Here is a 20,118-nt window from a genome sequence, read left to right on the forward strand (position 1 = left end):
TGGGCCACGTGAGTAGGACTTGAGCCATTTATTGAAAGAAAAAGAAGAATTTTGGAAGGTTTGGGCTTTAGAGCCCATTCTGATTTTTATGGACTTTAAGGCATTTTAAAAATATATTTATCAAATGACACATGTCCTGTTGTACTTAAGTCAATCCACCAATGTTTTTTTGTTTCAATCATATTTACTTTAGACACAACGGCAATCATTACATCTACCATGTTAAATTCAACTTTCGATTTCTTACTTAGACGTTTTCTGCAATCTCTTGCAAAATGTCTTTTTTTCCCACACAAATAACAGTTGTTTTCATTCATATTGAATTGACCATGGCCATTTTTTAAAATAAATTTCTTAAATGGTTTTCTATTAGTAAAATGCTTATTGTATTTTTTCTTTCTATCTCTAATTTTATTTTTTTCTTCTATTTTTAAACCTTTGAAAATCTCATTTAGAGTTTATAAATTCTTATTGTGAGACAAGGTTTTTCTATAGTCTTTCCAACTAGGTAGTAATTTGGAGATAATTTCACCTACTTGAAAACTTTCGGCAAGTTTTATATTTTCTTCCTCCATCTCAGTAACAATAAATTGTAACTCTTGAACTTATTCAAGAATATATTTATTTTCTATAATTTTAAAATTGAAGTATTTAGAAATTAAAAGGTTTTTGTGCCCGTATCTTCGGTTAAATACTTATTCTCTAGTGAGTCCTATAATTCGTTGGCAGTTGTGTACTTGCAAAATGAGTTGAACAATAGATCAGTCATTGCATCGAGTACATGGTCTCAACAATTTAGATCATCATCTTGCCATTTTTGGTCAGTGTTGACTTGTTCAGAAGTTTCATCTGTTGAAATAGTTGGATATGCTGTTGTAAGAATATACATGACCTTAAATTGACAGAGTATAAAAAATACCTTTTGTTGCCATCGTTTGAAATTTGACTTATCAAAACGATCAAATTTCACAAGGTCTTGATTCATAAAACTTGATGCTCTGTGCCATTAGAGCAATATTATGTTGTCTATAAATTCTTAGAAAAATAAAACTTGAAAATAAAGAAGAAAATTGCTTTGAGGCACGTAGTAATCTAAGTTGTCTTATTGACAACAGACGTCCCCACTCCTATTGAATACAAATATGCAAATAGGTTGCTGACGAACTTTTCTTCAAGATACAACAAAGCCCAATTTTATCAGAACTATATATTTTCTCAAAATTTGTATTATTTTGATAAAAAATTTTACGCAGAATCTCGGATACACGAATGCCTCTTTTTTGTAGAAAGTTAGAATTAATTTTTTAATCGAATTGATCTCTATAAATAGAGAACAATTTCAAAAGTCACATCCATTCGTAAATGGATTAAGAAATTCAATAGGTATGAAACCCATTGGAACCACCAGACACTTATTTGGATCAAGAGTCTGTTAAGCACCCTGTGGGCCCCTTCGACACCTTTTGGGTTGGTCTTGGTGCCTATCTAAATTTGGATTGCTCTCCTTTATTTTAATTTCTCTCTCTTTCTTTCTTTATTTTATATATATATATATATATATATAATATATATATAATAAAAAAGAATTATTAAAATTTCCATATAACTAAAAGCCATTAGAAACTCATAAGGAAAGTATTTGGAATGAAGAAAGAGTAGAGAATATGTTTTTATTTATAGGTTTAAAAATCCCTTCAAAAAATTTAGAAAACAATGTGGGATTTACAAATTATTTGAAAAAAGATCCAAAAAGTACTTTTACAATCTTCAATCCATTTGAAAAGATATCAACTAATAGAAATGTTCAAAATAAAAAATACTTACTTTTACTTTAACAAAAAAATATACCAATCATAAAGTAAATTTCAAATATCATTTTAAAACAAACTAAATTAATTTTATTTGAATCAATTCTAAATAAATATTAATCAATATTTATTGACATTTATTTTAACATTGAAATCGTGAAGAATGGTTAGGTTTCTAAGCTCTTGAAAGTGGAGAAGAGGAGTGATCTTTGGGTTAAGGTTTTGATTTGTTCAAAGTAAAGAAGACAAATTTTTTGGGGGGTATTTTCAATGCAAGGAGGTCCTTGTAATTTTGTAAACATTTAAGTGAATAATAGATCACGTGTTTGAGAGTTTTATTTGTGCCAATGGATCACAACCCATCTAATGGTCTAAAGCATTTGTCTGGTTATGTGTTTGAGACTATCACACAAACCCGACCCATGGGGGAATGCTAGGTATTAGACGTTAGCATTCTCCAACACCTCATTTTTTTTCATTAATATCCCTCTTCGTTTTGTCTTTTACTGAAAAAGATAGATCATGTTAATCTTTTACATGATAAATACATTTTTTTTGTCAATTAATGGGGGATTAGGCAGACCCCCGATCAGAAAAAAAAACATGATTACACCCTATCATAGGCATGCCTAGAAGCATCCTTACATATAATGTCTACCAGCTACTGAGGTAGGTCCCTATGCTCAAACATAACTCTACCTAAAGAAGGAAGGAGCGAAGCAAGAAAGTTATCAGCTTTGTAGCATTATTTACAGGAGAAAGTAAACTCGATTATTTGAAAGTAGCTCCCTTTCGTCTTAATGGCTTTTACCAGCATTTCCTCTCTTCATGGGACTGATCCTTCCCCCCTAATGCATTTGATAGTCATTTTAGAGTCAGCTTTGACCTTTAGCACTTGGATGTTTTCATTTTTCGCCATTATCATTCCATTGAGAATTGCTTGAAACTCATGGTATAAAACTGTCTTTCCTTGGATTTGCTTTGCTAGAGCTTTCACCGTCTTTTTACCATTATCTCTAATAATAGCCCATACTCCTCCCTTGTCACCTCTTAGAGACCCATCGATATTAAGCACAAAACAATGTTTCGAGGGCTTGGTCTAGCTGCATTTCAATGACACTCTGACCATGTACTTAGGGGCCAGGTTCTACGAGTTCATAAAGGCTCTAGAAGATGGGTTGTCTTTCATAGAGGCTTTAATGCTTTGGAGTCTCATTCGAACATCTCTAACTATCATTATCTCTACAAGCTTAGAGGGGTTGTAGCTATTGTGGAAGATCCTCCTACATCCTCCAGTCCACACATGGTGAATGAAGGCATTGAATGCTAATTTTTAAGTGATTGCCTAAAGAGTTTTTCCTTTGAAGTTGTTGCATGCCCACTCGATCTCTCCTTTCCATTCTCTATTTGACTGTGGTAGGTTGGATCTTCTTAGTATTCTTTTCCACAAGTCGTAGGAGAAATTATATCCCAAAAATAAATGATCCTCTAATTCAGGATGGTTTCTACAAAAGCAACAACATGAGTTCTGAATGACCACCTTAGCCTTGAGCATGTCTTGAGTTTTTAGTCCTTTGCTAGGGCAAAGCCATGTAGTTGCACTATGCCATTTGGTGTTGGTAGGAAACTAAACGAAGCTGTGCCATCTAACTTGAGGTCTGGTCTCTTTAAGGGCTTTAATAGTCGACTTCATGGAATACGTCACTTTAGGATTAACTGTCCATATGACTCTGTCTAACTCTGAGCAACTGAGGTCCATGATTTTGATTTAATCTCATATCCTTTTTAACGAGGTAGCTAGGTGGGCAAGACGGTGCCACTTGCGTCATCTAATCAGATTGCTAACCTTGGCCTCGTTGTGAAGTCTGATGTCATAAGAGTTCCCTTGTTGCATCATTCCCTAAGCAGTCCATGGGTCATGCCATATATAAGTGTTGCTACCATCCCCGATTCTATGAGTGATCATGTCTTTGGTTTCTCCTCTCATCTGCAACAGCTTTCTCTACATCCACGACGCATTACCAAGGATACTCATAGTCCAGAACTGGTCTTCTCTGATTAGATTCTTTTGGATCCATTCCACCCAAATGTTTTTCCTGTTCGAGGAAATATCCCACACTTGTCTAGCAATACCCACTTTATTTTGAGTACCGAGGTCATGAAATCCCAACCCACCTTCTTCTCTTCCCCTAGCCATTCTTTTACAGCTCACACTATGTATCTTATTCCCCATTTTCGGCCCTGCCCATAGGAAACTAGCACATATTCTTTCAATTTCTTTCAGTACCTTTTTGGGGAGCATTAATATACTAGACCAATAGATTTGCATACTGCATATAACTGATTTGATGAGTTCCATCCTTCTTGCAAAATAGAGAAAGTTGGATTTCCAAGATTTGTTTTTTTTGGAAGTTAAGAGGGGGTTAGGCAAACCCCTAACCAGAAGGAAACAAGCCACATTCTTACATACACGTGCCCATTGGCATCCTTCCATATAATTTCTTTGAGGTCCCTAGGAAGGTCTAATGGATCTAACATCAAGTTGCTAGGAGAGGTGAGGTAGAAGGCCAAAAAATCTACAGCTTGGTTGCTTTCCCTATGGCAGAAATAGAAATTTATGGTGTCGAATAGTTGCACTGTTGATTTGATAGCCTTGAGAGTTCTTTCTTCTGTCCACGACACTATATTGTTCCCATTGATGATGTTAACTGCCACTTTTGAGTCTGCTCTAACCATGATGTGTCTTATGTTAAGGCTCAAAGCCATATTCAGGCCTTTTTGAATAGCTTGTAACTCATGGTTAATAATCGATTTCCCTCTGGTGTTTACGGCAAGGGCCCCCACCGTGTCTCCATTGTTGTTTCTGATGATTGTTCCTTCTCCCCCATCATTGCCTCTGAAAGAGCCATCCATATTTAGAACATAACTTCCTTCTGAAGGCTTAGCCCACAAGCATTTCATTGGGCTACTCAGAGTAAATTTCGGGTTGAGCTCCCAGGAGTCCATAAAGGCTTTAGTGGAAGGTGAGTCTACAGTACAACCCTTCAAGCTATGAGCTCTGAGGTGGACATCGTGGATTATCCTGTTTTCCAGTAGATCTAAAGGTAGGTAGCAATTCTGAAATAACCGTCTGCATCTCTCCAAGATTTGATCCTACTAGTTATCTTGGTAATAATAGGCTCGCAATTAGCAATCTTGAGTCTTGTTGAGATGAGGGTCATTAATAAATGCATTTATTATGGTGGCATTAATTGCCAAAGAATTTATTACAAAAAAATATATTTAATTTAAAATACTTAAATGCTTATATGATTTATTATGTAAACAAACATTTATGTATAAAAGATCAATATATTATTTATCTTTTTCACTAAAAGACAAAGCAAGGAGAAATATTATTGAAAAAAAAAAGTGTTGGATGATGTTAACGTCCCCTTAGAGTATTGGATGTTAGCATTCCCCTATATACATGGGTTCCGTTAGGAAGACAAAATTTGTTCTATATAACTTAAAAGTTTTGAATTGTGATGATTTTTTGTTAGGATGATCTCTGTGGTGAGAAGATCAATGTCACAAAAATTCAGCCCAATTTGAAACTTTTAACCCCATTAAAAGTAGTTTAGAATTGTGGACCATCGATATTTTATCGTTAATATGTAAATCACTTTTGATGGGGTTATAAGTTTCAGATTGGGCTGACTTTTTTTTTTGTGAAGATGATCTCCTCACCATAGAGATCATCCTTACAAAAATCAGCTCAATTCGAAACTTTTAAGTCATATAGGACAAATTTTGTTTCCCAACATTGTACACCAAATGCTACCCTATACTCGAACTAAATCCCATTAGATTAAAATGGTTGGTCCACAATTGAACCTATAAGTTATCAAATCGGATCCTTATCAGATTAAGTTTTATCGAAGCCCAAATCATTGATCCAGATCCCAACTTGACGGATTGGATTTTTGGATATCATCCAATCTACTAAAATCCTATTCCAGCTTTATATTTAGATATATGAGTCTCACTAGATCTATTAAGAGTCATGTTGGAGTAAGCTTATAGTTTCACACATTGGTGTGCACAAAACCATAGATGCATCTCACTCATATCTCAATGAAAGCAATTATGTTATGTACACACATCCATGTCAGCAATGTGTGAAACAATGTCAATTTCAATGTTGGTTCAGCATTTTCCATTTATCAATCATGAATGTGGCAATTTTATCTTTGACTTTCGAAAGCAAACCAATGGGTGTTGTGCATAGTGGTCAAGGTTAGTCTCTAAAAATGGAGATGTCTTGAGTTCAAACCCCGTCGTTGACTACTCACATGGATTTATCCTAACTTATTTGGTATGTGTGATTTGTTGGGTGTTGCATGTACCCATGGGATTTGGGAGAGATATGGTGCTCTAAGTGGCCAGTTACCTCACCCCTGCTAGTCGGGCCTATAACTTTGGACACCTGCATCATAAAAAAGAAAAAAAAAACTTTCTAAAGCCTAGTTAAATTGATAAATGATCAAATGGAGTCAGGTTAAAAAATTGGGCCAATGGACTGAGGATAAGGGTACGGTTTCGGGTTTGACATAAAATGGAGTCGGGTCAAACTATTGGGCTAATAACTAAAATACACCTAATAAAGCATACCCCAGAACCGAAAAATTCTTACTTGAAGGCGTTGTTGAACCAGGTGAAACCTGGGGACCAAAACCAGACCCAACCCAAGTTTGAAACAACTAAACCCCTGTTTCATTGTTGTTGGGCTGGATTTTTCAGGGATAAAGGTATTAGGGTTGTCAATGAATTGGGCTTTATATGGGCCACTTTTAATTGGACCTAAAAATCGATTCATCGATTAGCTGAGCCAAGCCTATAAGAAAAACTACAATGCAAGCAAAACCCTATTGAATTCGAATAAATTTGGGCTGTTTATTATTTGAATGAGACAGAGATGACGAAAGAACAGGTTGGGTTACCCCCAAGCCCAAGGCCGACTCTTAATATATGAGCCTAGTTTAGTCTTACCTGAAAATGCTTGCTTGTCTGAACCCGTCCATTATCGGCTAACGGACTCGAATCCATGACCTATGGGTCCGAAGGCATGGTTAATTAGTACTTTGCAAATCTGAAAAATTAAAAGAATAATGATAGAGTGACTAAGATATTGGGTTGCACATTGAGCTGATGTAGAGGTGTGCTTAGAATCATAGATGCTTTCCACTAACAGTGTTGTAGGAGGTCACTTTAGCATTATTCAAATTAAAATGGCACATGCAATACTTTGTTTGGACTTTTCTCCTAAAGATATTAATGTGGCCCATATTGTTATACATATATTTTAAAAGTTTTAAATTACTGAGTCATTGGTCCCTAAATCACAAGTCATGTAATAAGGATTCTAGCAGTATGGGAGATCAAGATTCCATCCAAAGATCTCCAAATTCTCTTAAACTATATTGTCTCGATGAGGAGGAGATTATCATAGTTAGAAAACAAGAAAGGGTCCACAAGCACAGAGACTTGCTTAGAACAACTATGAGGGAGATACCTATGCCCATACCCATTTATGGGTCACCAAGAACCTATGGATAGTTACTTTGGATATCCATGGGGTATGCACTCCAAAAATACTATACAAGAATTGTTAGTCTAAAATATTATTATTTTTAAGAGTCGTACTAGAATAACATAGAAATGTACATCGATTATGACATTCTGATGTTGTGGTGCACGCATAATCATAGATGCTTTTCAATTGTATCTCGATGAAAAGCATCTATGGTTATGTGTGCATCACATCAGAATGTACAATGGATTTACATTTTAATGTTACTTCAGCATTATCAAAAAAAAAAAAAAAAAAAAAAATTTAATATTTTCAACTAATTGTTTAAATTTTTCCCAAAAAGAAAATGGGGAAGCTGTGTGGAATAACTTATTTTGGGCAGTCAAAATCCCATGAACCAAAAAATGGTGTGAGATAGGTAGTGCGTTACCCTATTTTGGACTCCGCAACCCAAAATGCATTTGAAAGGAGATGGGTAGTGGGATGGGTTATGGGTTGAACTTGCTCTCACATTAGAGACCCATTCCTCAAAAATAAAAAATAACAAGCACGTTTTAATTCTGTTGGACCTGTGGTCTTGCAATATTATTCTTTTTGGTTGCCATCAACATAACAATATATTCGAGCAACCAAGCTGGCCCAGACACTCGGTTAGCTAAAAAAAATATTCGAGCAACAACGATTAATGGTAATCCTAAACTTCCACCGTAAAGAATTGTTCTCTTTACTACTCTTGAAGGCATATAGCTTGATTGTTAAGTATTAGCGGTTGGATTTGAGAATTTATTATATCATGAATTGGGCGAGATCCTTTGTACTTTTGTTTGTTATTTCATTTTTTAGCACCTTATATCACTTTTTTGGTAGTTGAGATAGTGTCATGTTGAAAAATATATAACACCTCGACATTCTATTGTTCATGATCTAGATCAAACTAAAAAGAAAAATGGTCTGATTGAAGACTTTGAAAATGGATGGCCAATGAATTCTAAAATTGTGATGAAGTGATTTTGCTTATATCTTGATCACGTGGCTCTCTCGATCATGGAAAAAAATTCTACAAAGGATCCGCTTCCCATGAACTTGTAGCCCATCCAATGTTCAAAATCCAACAGGATGGAAATCAATGATCAAGCTTCCTTTGTATAGTCCCACCAATTAATGTGTTGTGATGGGATCATTGAGGGGGTATCACCGTGGGAACTGCAAGCCAGAATTTTATGGAAGGGGACATAGATACTCTTAGTATCGTAAAACATGATCTCGACAAAATTGAATGGAGAAAAATGATTCATTCAACCAACCTAAAGTTTTTTATGAGATAATGCTCCAATGGTGATCGACCAATCCAATTAAAGCCAGGCCAGACCTATTCAAAAAAATTTAAAAGCCAAGCCCGGGCCGACCATTGACACCCCAATTATTGAGGTCTCATCCATGGGTCATGACATCAGTGTCCAACCAATATAATGGACAAAAAACCAATATCAGAAGTCAGATCCCACTAGGGGTGGAACTTGGAGACCCCAAAACCCTAACAATAAACTAATGTGGATTTGGTTTAGAGACAGCTTGATCACAACCATCTCATCAAATCAAAATGTAAAAGTGGGTAAGGAGATTTATCTTCCTTGATGAGTGGTGGTTGTCAATTGTCATGGAGTTCACTTTAGTTTGAAAAGTTGAATCCAACTAACACAAAGTGTCTCTTAGCTTTTGGTTGTGTTAAGTAAAGGAAATGAGATGCACTCATCTAATGTGTTTGTGTGTTGTTGGAAGCTTTATTTGGGTTTGAGATGCTCTCTTCTTACGTTCTCAAGGGACTTGGAGAGTGTTTTTTCTGTGTTTTTGTTTGGGATGAAGTAGTATCAAAGAATCAATCCCTCGTTAACCAAAACCTTTTTAGTCTTACTCTCTTGTCTTTTAATTGATTTTTAGCGTTCTCTCTCTTCGAACAAGACAATGGTATGGTGACACGTTTGGCTGGGAAACCCGTGCCACTACAAAACGTGGGAAAGGTGACAATATTGCCTTTGTCCTTCTTCCCGTATTTCAAAATCCTCTCTTGGACACACACACACACACACACACACCAACTCAAAGAATATTTGAGTCAAGTTAGAGTTTTAAAACTATATGCTAAACAAACACAAACACAAACACCACCTTAACAAGAAAAGAGAAGAATATCTAATAACCCATCACACCATCCGTGCACTTAGATTGACCACTTCATGCCACACACTAAAAATTAGTTTGATTGGTGATTTCTAGAAAAGTTTTAAACCTCATTTGACTCAAAACTAATTTGAGTCAATTCGAATGAATTAGATTTCATAGTGATTTGACCCCCAAAACTCAATGGAGCCAATTACTCTCTCCCTCTCTCTCTAAGTACACTATCAAATAAGCCAAAATTACATGGCATATATATATGGGTAGCGTTCAAGGGTAAACTTTTTAGCAAACTTTTTGGCAAAACATTTTTCAAAACATAGGTTAGTGGTTTTGGAATGGGCTGATTTTTGGTGAGGATGATCTCTACGGTGAGGAGATCATTCTCACCAAAAATCAGCCCATTCCAGAACTTCTAACCCCATAAAAAACAGTTTACAAAAAATGGACGGTCCACGATTTTTCAGCTTGTAAACATGGGTTGGAAGTTTTGGAATGAGCTGATTTTTGGTGAGGATAATCTCCTCACCGTAGAGATCATCCTCACCAAAAATCAGCCCATTCCAAAACCTCTAACTCATGTTTTGAAAAATGTTTTGCCAAAAAGTTGGCCATTGAACGCCCCCCTATATATATATATATATATATATATATAGGGTCCTGTTCGCCACCCTTAGTTTTACCACACACTTTAACAAACGCGTTTTGTCTTACATGGGTTAGAAGTTTCGGAATGAGCTGATTTTTGGTGAGGATGATCTCTATGTCCTCACCAAAAATCAGCTCATTCCGAAACTTCTAACCCCATCAAAATTGATTTACAAAAAATGGACGGTCCATGATTTTTCAACGTGTAAACATGGGCTAAACATTTCGGAATGGGCTGATTTTTGGGGAGGATGATCTTCTAATCATAGAGATCATCCTCACCAAAAATCAGCTCATTCCAAAACTTCTAACCCATGTAGGACAAAAAACGTTTGTTAAAGTGTGTGGTAAAACTTAGGGTGCTGAACATTTCCCATATATATATATATATATATATCTATCTATCTATCGGTAGCGTTCAATGGCCAACAGTTTGGCAAACACATTTTTCAAAACATGGGTTAGAGGTCTTGGAATGGGCTGATTTTTGGTGAGGATGATCTCTACGGTGAGGAGACCATCATCACCAAAAATCAGCCCATTCCAAAACTTCTACCCCCATCAAAAATGGTTTACAAAAAATGGACGGTTCACAATTTTTCAACTTGTAAACTGGGGCTAGAAGTTTTGGAATGAGTTGATTTTTGGTGAGGATGATCTCCTCACCGTAGAGATCATCATCACCAAAAATCAGCCCATTCCAAGACCTCTAACCCATGTTTTGAAAAAGTGTTTGCCAAACTGTTGGCCATTGAACAGGACCCTATATATAAATATATATGGGAAATGTTCAACACCCTAAGCTTTACCACACACTTTAACAAACGTGTTTTGTCTTACATGGGTTAGAAGTTTTGGAATAGGCTGATTTTTGGTGAGGATGATCTCTATGATGAGGAGATCATCCTCACCAAAAATCAGCTCATTCCAAAACTTCTAACCCCATAAAAAATGATTTACAAAAAATAGACGATCCACGATTTTTCAACGTATAAACATGGGGCTAAACATTTCGGAATGGGCTGATTTTTGGGGAGGATGATCTTCTAATCATAGAGATCATCCTCACCAAAAATCAGCCCATTCCAAAACTTCTAACCCATGTAGGACAAAAAACATTTGTTAAAGTGTGTGGTAAAACTTAGGGTGCTGAACATTTCCCATATATATATATATATTCAGCAACAAACATTTTGGCAAAACATTTTTCAAAACATGGGTTAGAGGTTTTGGAATGGGTTGATTTTTGGTGAGGATGATCTCTACGGTGAGGAGATCATCCTAACAAAAAATCAGCCCATTCCAAAACTTCTAACCCCATGTTTACAAGTTGAAAAATCGTGGACCGTCCATTTTTTGTAAACCATTTTTGATGGGTTAGAAGTTTTGGAATGGGCTGATTTTTGGTGATGATGATCTCCTCACCGTAGAGATCATCCTCACCAAAAAACAGCCCATTCCAAAACCTCTAACCCATATTTTAAAAAATGTTTTGCCAAAATGTTTGTCAAAATGTTTGTTGCTGAACATTTCCCTATATATATATATATATGGTCCTGTTCAGCAACAAACATTTTGGCAAAACATTTTTCAAAACATGGGTTAGAGGTTTTGGAATAGGCTGATTTTTGGTGAGGATGATCTCCACAGTGAGGAGATCATTCTCACAAAAAATCAGCCCATTCCAAAACTTTTAACCCCAGTTTACAAGTTAAAAAATCATGGACCGTCCATTTTTTGTAAATCATTTTTGATGGGGTTAGAAGTTTTGGAATGAGCTGATTTTTGGTGATGATGATCTCCTCACCGTAGAGATCATCCTCACCAAAAATCAGCTTATTCCAAAACTTCTAACCCATGTTTTGAAAAATGTTTTGCTAAAATGTTTGTTGCAGAACATTTCCCATATATATATATATATATATATATATGAACGGTTCATGGGACATAAGTTAAAATCATATGTAAAAATAATTATTTTCTAAAATATGGGTTAGAAGTTTTGAATTAAGCTGATTTTTTGTGAGGATGATCTCTATGATGAGAAGATCATCCTCACAAAAAAGTCAACCTAATCTAAAACTTCAAAATTCATCAAAAGTAATTATTAATTATTGGTAAAAAATCGATTCTCCATATTTTAAATCACTTTTGATGCGATTAGAAGGTTCAAATTTGGATAATTTTTTGCGAGGATGATATTCTCATCATAGAGATCATCTTTACAAAAAATCAACTTAATTTGAAACTTCTAACCGATATTTTGAAAATTTATTATTTTTACATATATTTTTATTTATGTCCCATGAACCGTCTCACATATATATATATATACCCAATTTTAAAATAATTAATATATAGAGGATATCTCTTATTGAGTAATCAAATTTTTTACCAAACATAATATCTTAGTGAGTTGCCCTTGTGAAAAGGAATTAGAGTTTAGGATTTTAGGTTTGAAAATTTCTTTATGAAACATAGATATCTCCTTTCTGCTAAATAATTTAAAAACACATGTCTCATGTCATGATACTTTTGACTTCTTGGATGTCCCTGTTTTGTATTTTTCCCTCCAATCATATTATCATCCTTCATCCCCCACCTTAAGAAGACTTCGTCATTTGAAGGGTTTTTATATTCGTTTAAAAAAGAGAGTTTCTATTGTCACACCAGCTTTTACTAACAGCACCTAAAGATAAATATGAGTTGAAAGGCTGTTAGTAAAAATGGTGTGGCAATAGAATTTCTCTTTAAGAAATTGGAGGGAACCAAATTCTTTATAAGATGTCCTATATTTGTTTTCTCTTAGAGAGAAAATGACTAGCCAATGCATCATCATTATGAGATAATCAAAAGAAAGTACTGGAAATGTCTGACTTGCCCAACACCTACCCCTACTCACTCTCTCTCTCTCTCTCTCTCTCTCTCTCTCTCAAACTGAAGAGATTGTTACGAGTGCAGAGGAAGGAAAGCCCACTGCAAGGGAAGGTCTATGTCCCTGTCAGAGGAAAAGATTTAAAAAATTAATATTAATTTAAGATGCTTTTTCTCTTAATTGAGTGAGTATTGGAGAAGAATATAATAGGCAGCATTAGGTAGTCCATTAAAGAATAAGGAAATTGTGAATTTCTTTTGGAGGAATCATCCCTTTTGAAATAAATAAATAACCCATTTGGGATAAATACATATATAAATTGGTGATCCAATCCGGAAGATATTATCGAGTTATCGATAAGGACTCTTATTGTATCAATTTTTTTTATTTATTCGATGTCAATTGCTTAGAACACCTCACAAGCTATTGCATTGGCATATTAAGTGCTCAATCTTATCTCATCATCAAAGCCTTTTCCTAAAATTTTAATAGGGGTGGAGCAAGTCATGTTTCATGCATACTTCTGATAATTTAAATTGAAGCAATTGGATTTTATCGTCGAAGCTCATGAAATATATTTGTATGCCTCGGGATAAGACCATGGTCTATGAACTGGGCAAAACCCAAATACAAGCCTAGTCCGTTGTCAACATGGATATCTGATTATCAATATATATATATATATATATATATATATATATATATATAGATGGGTCACGTTCAATGGCAAACTTTTTGGCAAAACATTTTTCAAAACATGAGTTAGAAATTTTGGAATGGGCTGATTTTTGGTGAGGATGATCTCTACAATGAGGAGATCATCATCACCAAAAATCAGCTCATTCCAAAACTTCTAATCCCATCAAAAATAGTTTACAAAAAATGGACGGTCCATGATTTTTCAACTTGTAAACATGGGTTAGAAGTTTTGGAATAGGCTGATTTTTGGTGATGATGATCTCCTCACTGTAGAGATCATCCTCACCAAAAATCAGCCCATTCCAAAACTTCTAACTCATGTTTTGAAAAATGTTTTGCCAAAATGTTTGCCATTGAACGCTACCCTATATATATGCCTTAGGCTATAAGTGATTGATCCTTGTGGCCTTGTTGAAAAAATCTATGATATAAATTTTTTGGAATAGGCTATGAGCCATCAATTCTATTTAGAAAATGATTTTTTGATGTCCCCTAATGTGGCATGTGCTAGAAGCATAGATTCTATTCCTCGGGATACACAATTACACATATTTATGGGGATGTATAGTTGTGTATCCATAGGGGAAAAAATCTATGGTTCTAGACCATGCCACATCAGGAGGTGTATGGGGGGTGTGTGTCAGAGGAGGCGCGGAAAATCACGACTCTTCTATTTAAATTCATATATTTTGTTAACTCAGCAGTAATTGTATTCCTTGTTATTATATACTTCAAATCTAAATTTTCTTCCCTATCATACCCTTCCTCATCTCAAAGTCTAGATATTTCATGACCTTGGGTTTGTTGGATAGTCGATATTCCTTCTTCACTAGATCTCTAAGGGGAATTAAAAAGGCCTACCTTCTTACAATCTTGAAATCATGTGCTCATTTATCGATGGATGATCTTTGCTTTTCTCGGCCCAACCTATCAGACAAGATCACCTGCCTCACAACCAACAAATAGGGTAGTCAACGGATCAATTCAAATTCGAAATCTAATAATTATAAGTCGGATCAAGGATTTGGGTTTTTTATAAGAATCCAATACGATAAGAATCAGATTTGATAACTTATCAAATAGGTTTCGGATCAACCATCCCACTAACCCAATTCTCACTTATATTTATATTTAGATATATGATGTACATTATATTTTATATATATTTCTAGGGGCGGTTCATGGGACAACAATTGTAACAAGGGCATAGAATCATAGATCGTTTTCATCGGGATACATAGGAAAATATGTGTGGTTATGTCTTCATTGCCATGTCAGCCACGTATCAAGATCACGTGCATTCATCATTATTCTTAATAAAATGTGTTGGATATCCCAAAATGATTGATTGGATCTAGAACAATACACATTACATTTAGATTGGGTTTGAACTTAAAATAATAGATCTAATCTCAAGTCGATTGAATCGATCCGAACCCAATCCATTGATGGGAATGGGACACTTTTTTGACTTAAAAATTACTAATCTACAACATTCCTCACTTACTTGAAATACAATTTTTTTGAATTTTGAACGGTCGACAATAGGTCATTTAAATAAATTGGTCCCCAACTCACATATATGAATTACAGATTTACAGTATTATGGTGGGGGTATAATTACAGAATAACCAAACAAGGAAACTAAATTACCAAATATATCCTCTGTTTGACCTTTACATTTGATTCGTCTGTATTTATAAAAAAATGTTAAAGGGCCCAATTGTCAAACAAAACATTTTTAAAATTGCAATAAAGGACAAAAATTAAAGCTAAATTACCTTAAAAAGTCCATCTCTTTAATCTCTTTCTCTTTTCGAGACGCAGAAGTAGACGAAAAGAGCAAAAAAGCATCAGAGCCATTTTAAAATCTCAAGAAAAAAAAATATAATTCTCAAACTTCGTTTGGCGCCCTCTATCAAACGAAATTTTCTTATATTTATATCTTACGCACAGCCATCTCTCTCGCTGTCTCTCTCTCTCTCTCTGTCTCTCTCTAATGGAGTCTCGGTTGAAGCAGCGAATCGCTCGCATGTTTCGTGCTTCATTTGGGTCGTGTCGGACCCGAAACGTATCGGATGTTGTATCCAAACCAGTTTTCATCTCTCAAAACCATCAAGACTTCCACTTAATCGAACCTTTGTTCCCAAAGGTTCGAACTTTCCCATCTATTAGAAGACCCAGATTTCCAGAATCACTTGAAATCTGCTCAATCGATTTTAAGGCACCAAAGGAGGTGTTACATAGGAGAAAAATAACGGACAGAGGTGTGTGTTTCGTATCGGGTGATACAGAAGGAAGAACATGTCCTCCTGCGTCACCCATTTCACCTCTGAAATGGGATTTCCAAACGAAGGAGACCAGAAAGAAAAAATCGAAGAAAACCCATAAGAAGAACAAGAAGAAACAGAGTTTTCGATTGAGTTCTTCATCTGGAGAGACTTATAATGGTTGGTTTAGCAGCGAAGACGAAAGAGAGGAAGAAACAGAGACTTTTTTCTCTTCTAAGAGCTTTTCTTCTGATTCTTCTGAATCTCAACGAAGAAAGAAGAGGATTTCTCGAAGAAGAAGATTTACAAGGAAGAATTCTAATATGGGTTTTTGTTCATTTGTTACAAAAGGGAAGATCGAAGAGAGTTTCGCAGTAGTTAAGTGTTCAAGTGATCCTAGAAGCGATTTTAGAACATCAATGGTGGAGATGATCATAGAGAAGCAAATATTTGCAGCTAAGGATCTTGAGGAGCTTTTACAATGTTTTCTGTCGTTGAACTCTTCTCATCATCACAGAGTAATTGTTGAAGTCTTCTCAGAGATTTGGGAAGCTTTGTTCTGTAACTTTTCTTGAAGAAAAAAAAACTGTTTTCTTCCTTCAAGAAAAGTTGTTTTAAGTTTTAACTTTCTAAGTTCTTTTGCTTCTGTGTATCAGATTTTGTTGCCTTTTCTACTGATCTTAACTTGATTTATGTTTGGAATCTGAAGTGGGATTCTTGTTTGTTTCTTTCTTTTTTTTTCTCCTGCAGAGGGATTTATTCAGGAAGCTGCTATTGGCACCCCAACCCCAATTAAAGTAAAAAAAAAGTGAGTGACTAAGAATAAGTAAGAGTTGGGGTGCCAATAGAAACTGTGCTATTGGCACTCCAATTTATATTTAAAATCTGAAGTTGTTAGAATGTGTTATAATGCTTTGTAATGTTTAATTGATTATTTGAACCAACATTTTATAATGTTTGAATGGTGTGTTTTAATCTTTAATTAAGATGTGATAAATAATTTAAGAAATTGGGGTGCCAATAACAGCTCTCTTTATTTATCAATAGATGTAGGAGGAGAAGGAGTTCTCTTACTTTGTTTCTGCTCTTCTTCTGCAAATGAGATTTTGTCTCAGTTTTGAGAAAGATAGTTGAGGAAAGAAGGACAAAAGTTGTTGGATCTTTGTTTTGAGATGGGTTTTGATGGATGGATCGAAAGAAGAGGATATAAGCGACAATTTGATTCAGAGAAAAATGACAAAATTTGTCCAACTTTGATTCCTTGTTTGGTTAGACTTTTGAATTCTTCTCACTTAAATTGAACCCAAGAGTAGAGATCCTGTAATCCAGGGAGTGGGTTCCAATTTGATTCCCTGTCTTCTTTTTTATACACATGGTACAATCTTTGGACCCACTAAACGATGACAATTAGGGCCCCCACTGCACCCATTGGATATTGTCAATGGGTCGGTTTTGGATTGGTTCTATTTGGGTAAATGGGTTATTTGATTGGCTAAATTACCATTTCGTGCACTAAATATGAGAAAATTCCAATTCCAGTCCATTGGTCATTTTAATTTTAAAATATGTTTTTTAGCAAGATTGTCACTTTTCAAATAAATATCAACAATTTCACTATATTTTTATCAGCAAACGGAAATTTTAACTAAAGTTGGGCATGTTTTTGAAATTTTCTCTATTTCCCATCTACACCCATAAATTAAAACACCAACAATCAGCTTGATTGATGATTTCAAGCCGTTCGATTTGAGCAATTCTATCACGAGCTTTATAAATATGGGCGTGGGTAGACTCCAATTTTTGGATCAAACGGCTTGAAATAATTAATTAGGATGATTTTGGTGATTAAAATCACAACTAGAAGTAGTAGGCCAAATAGTTGTTAATTCTCTTTGTCTCATTGTCATGAAGATAAGGTAAAAGAATTTGTTTTTAAATTTTTGTGTTAAGAATTATTTAATATTTCTATAATTTTATTTGTGTTAGGTGATCTCTCTTTTTTGTCTTCAATTATTCACTCTAATAAACTAATTATCTGGTACAAACATCCAATGTGACTTAAAAACAAACGGGGTTTATTCAAACACTGTTTGGCAAATAGTTTTATATTGCTGGTCCAATACAACCCTCTTACAAATGTGATACTGTCTTAAGTTAATTTGTTTTTAAAATTACTTAAAGGGCCTTGGCGGAGGGATTTTTTTTAAAATAATCCTTAAGTTTTGGGCGGTCTCTTAATAGTCAATTTAATAAACTTTTATTTTCTTAACAGTTCATGGACCTCATCCCCCACATTTCTCATGATTGAATGTCCTAATATTTTCGAACTCATCATTTTCCTCCAAATTTTTTTGATTTTTAACATCTAAATAGACAATAAATAGTGGTGAGTTCAACAGTAAAAATTGTGAACTCGACACTAAATTAAAAAGCGTCGAGTTTGACAATAAATAAAAAGTGGTGAATTCGACAGTAAATAAAAAAACGGTGAGTTTGCCAATATTGAGGGACCATTAAGAAATAAAAATGTTTACTAAATGTCCTATCAAGTTACCACTTAAAACTTAGAGACTATTAAGAAATAAATCCCTATGTTAAAGTCCTTTAAATATGTATATATATATATATATATATATATATTTCCATTTTAGACTTGCCTACGTGGTATTTCTTTTATCCTATAGGTTCCCAAACTCGGATAAAGGAGGAGAGTTACTTTCGTTGGCAATTATTGTAAAATTTCTCCACTCCCTAAAGTAAATCTCGATGATACATTTCATGCAATAGAATTGATTTGAGGAACATCATTCATTCTAATTTTGGGATAAAAGGTTCAAAGGTTTTTTTTTTTTTTTTTTTTATAAAGAAAAGAAAATACTTATTAAATGAAATAACTGTTCTTATGTTTAATTGAGGTGGATGGGATGGATAATGACTTTGCTCATGTGTCTTAGTGATTCACTTAGAGAGATTTTGAACCTCACCTAAATTATTCTATTATTATAATTAAATAAATTGTGTGACCTATGGACCTCACGGTTTGATGATTTAATTGCATAAAGATTTTATAATGATAATGATATTAATATTGAAAGAAAATTCAATATCGTTGGAATTAGAAAGTATTTTTTTAAAGTTAGTAAGAAATCTTGATGGATAAAAATCTTACTAAAGAAGAACTCTAGGCCCTCAATCCCCATCTATAAAAGATGATCGGCAACCTCATAATAGAGAGTGGAAAGCGCACACAAGGAAGAAAGTTTTGAAATAGTGATATCCATTAATTACTAGAACCCTAGCCATTTCATATAGAGAGGAGGGAAAATGTGAGTTTAGAATTAAAAGATTTGTACGATTGAGGTTCGAGCACTTTGAAAAACATGTGGATTGCAAAGGCACACCTCCAACGATTCTTGAATCAACAATTTTATTATGGCACAAGGTATGTGCCCTAACTTAATATAATTTACATGAATAACATTCTTGAAATATGTGATTGATTTCGATCTTATTGGGAATCATAGTTTAAAAGTTAAGTTAAATATTTATATATGTGAAATCTTACCTGTGGTATCAAAGCCTTAGATTTCTTGAATCTCCATATCTTGGTTTTAGATTATTCATGCATGATGATTTCCATGACTTAAAATTCTTTTTCCAATTTTTCTCTTTGATTATCTAATATATATAACCATGATTGTTTTTAATTGAATTTCGATTTCAATATTGATTAAAAATTTTCGTATTTCGGTTCCAATATTGATCTCAGTCTTTCAGTTCATGTATTAAAGATTTTCATTTTGAGTTTATATATTAATCTTAGATTTTTTATTTGAACATTGATTAAATTTTCGTTTTATACATTGATCATATTTTCATTTTGAGTTTATGTATTAATCTTAGATTTTTTATTTGAACATTCATCAGATTTTTGTTTTGGCTTCATGTAATTGATCTCAGATTTTCGATTTATGTATTAATTTCAAATTTTCGATTTGAACATTGATCAAATTTTTGTTTTGAGTTTATGTATTAATCTCAAATTTTCGATTTATACATTGATCGGATTTT

The 20,118-nt window shown here is 34.3% G+C and overlaps 1 protein-coding gene across 1 annotated transcript; it reads left to right on the plus strand.

Moving 5' to 3' along the window:
* The first annotated feature begins 15,685 nt into the window (after positions 1 to 15,685).
* OFP8 (ovate family protein 8) lies at positions 15,686 to 16,870 on the plus strand. The gene has a single exon (XM_086418894.1). It carries the CDS (start codon positions 15,777 to 15,779, stop codon positions 16,620 to 16,622), a length of 846 nt encoding a protein of 281 aa, XP_086275020.1. The 5' UTR covers positions 15,686 to 15,776; the 3' UTR covers positions 16,623 to 16,870.
* Positions 16,871 to 20,118: the final 3,248 nt, after the last annotated feature.

The sequence above is a fragment of the Akebia trifoliata genome, chromosome 12 (genome assembly GCF_017979445.1).
Source record: "Akebia trifoliata isolate Shusen 1 chromosome 12, ASM1797944v1, whole genome shotgun sequence".
Classification (NCBI taxonomy): domain Eukaryota; kingdom Viridiplantae; phylum Streptophyta; class Magnoliopsida; order Ranunculales; family Lardizabalaceae; genus Akebia; species Akebia trifoliata.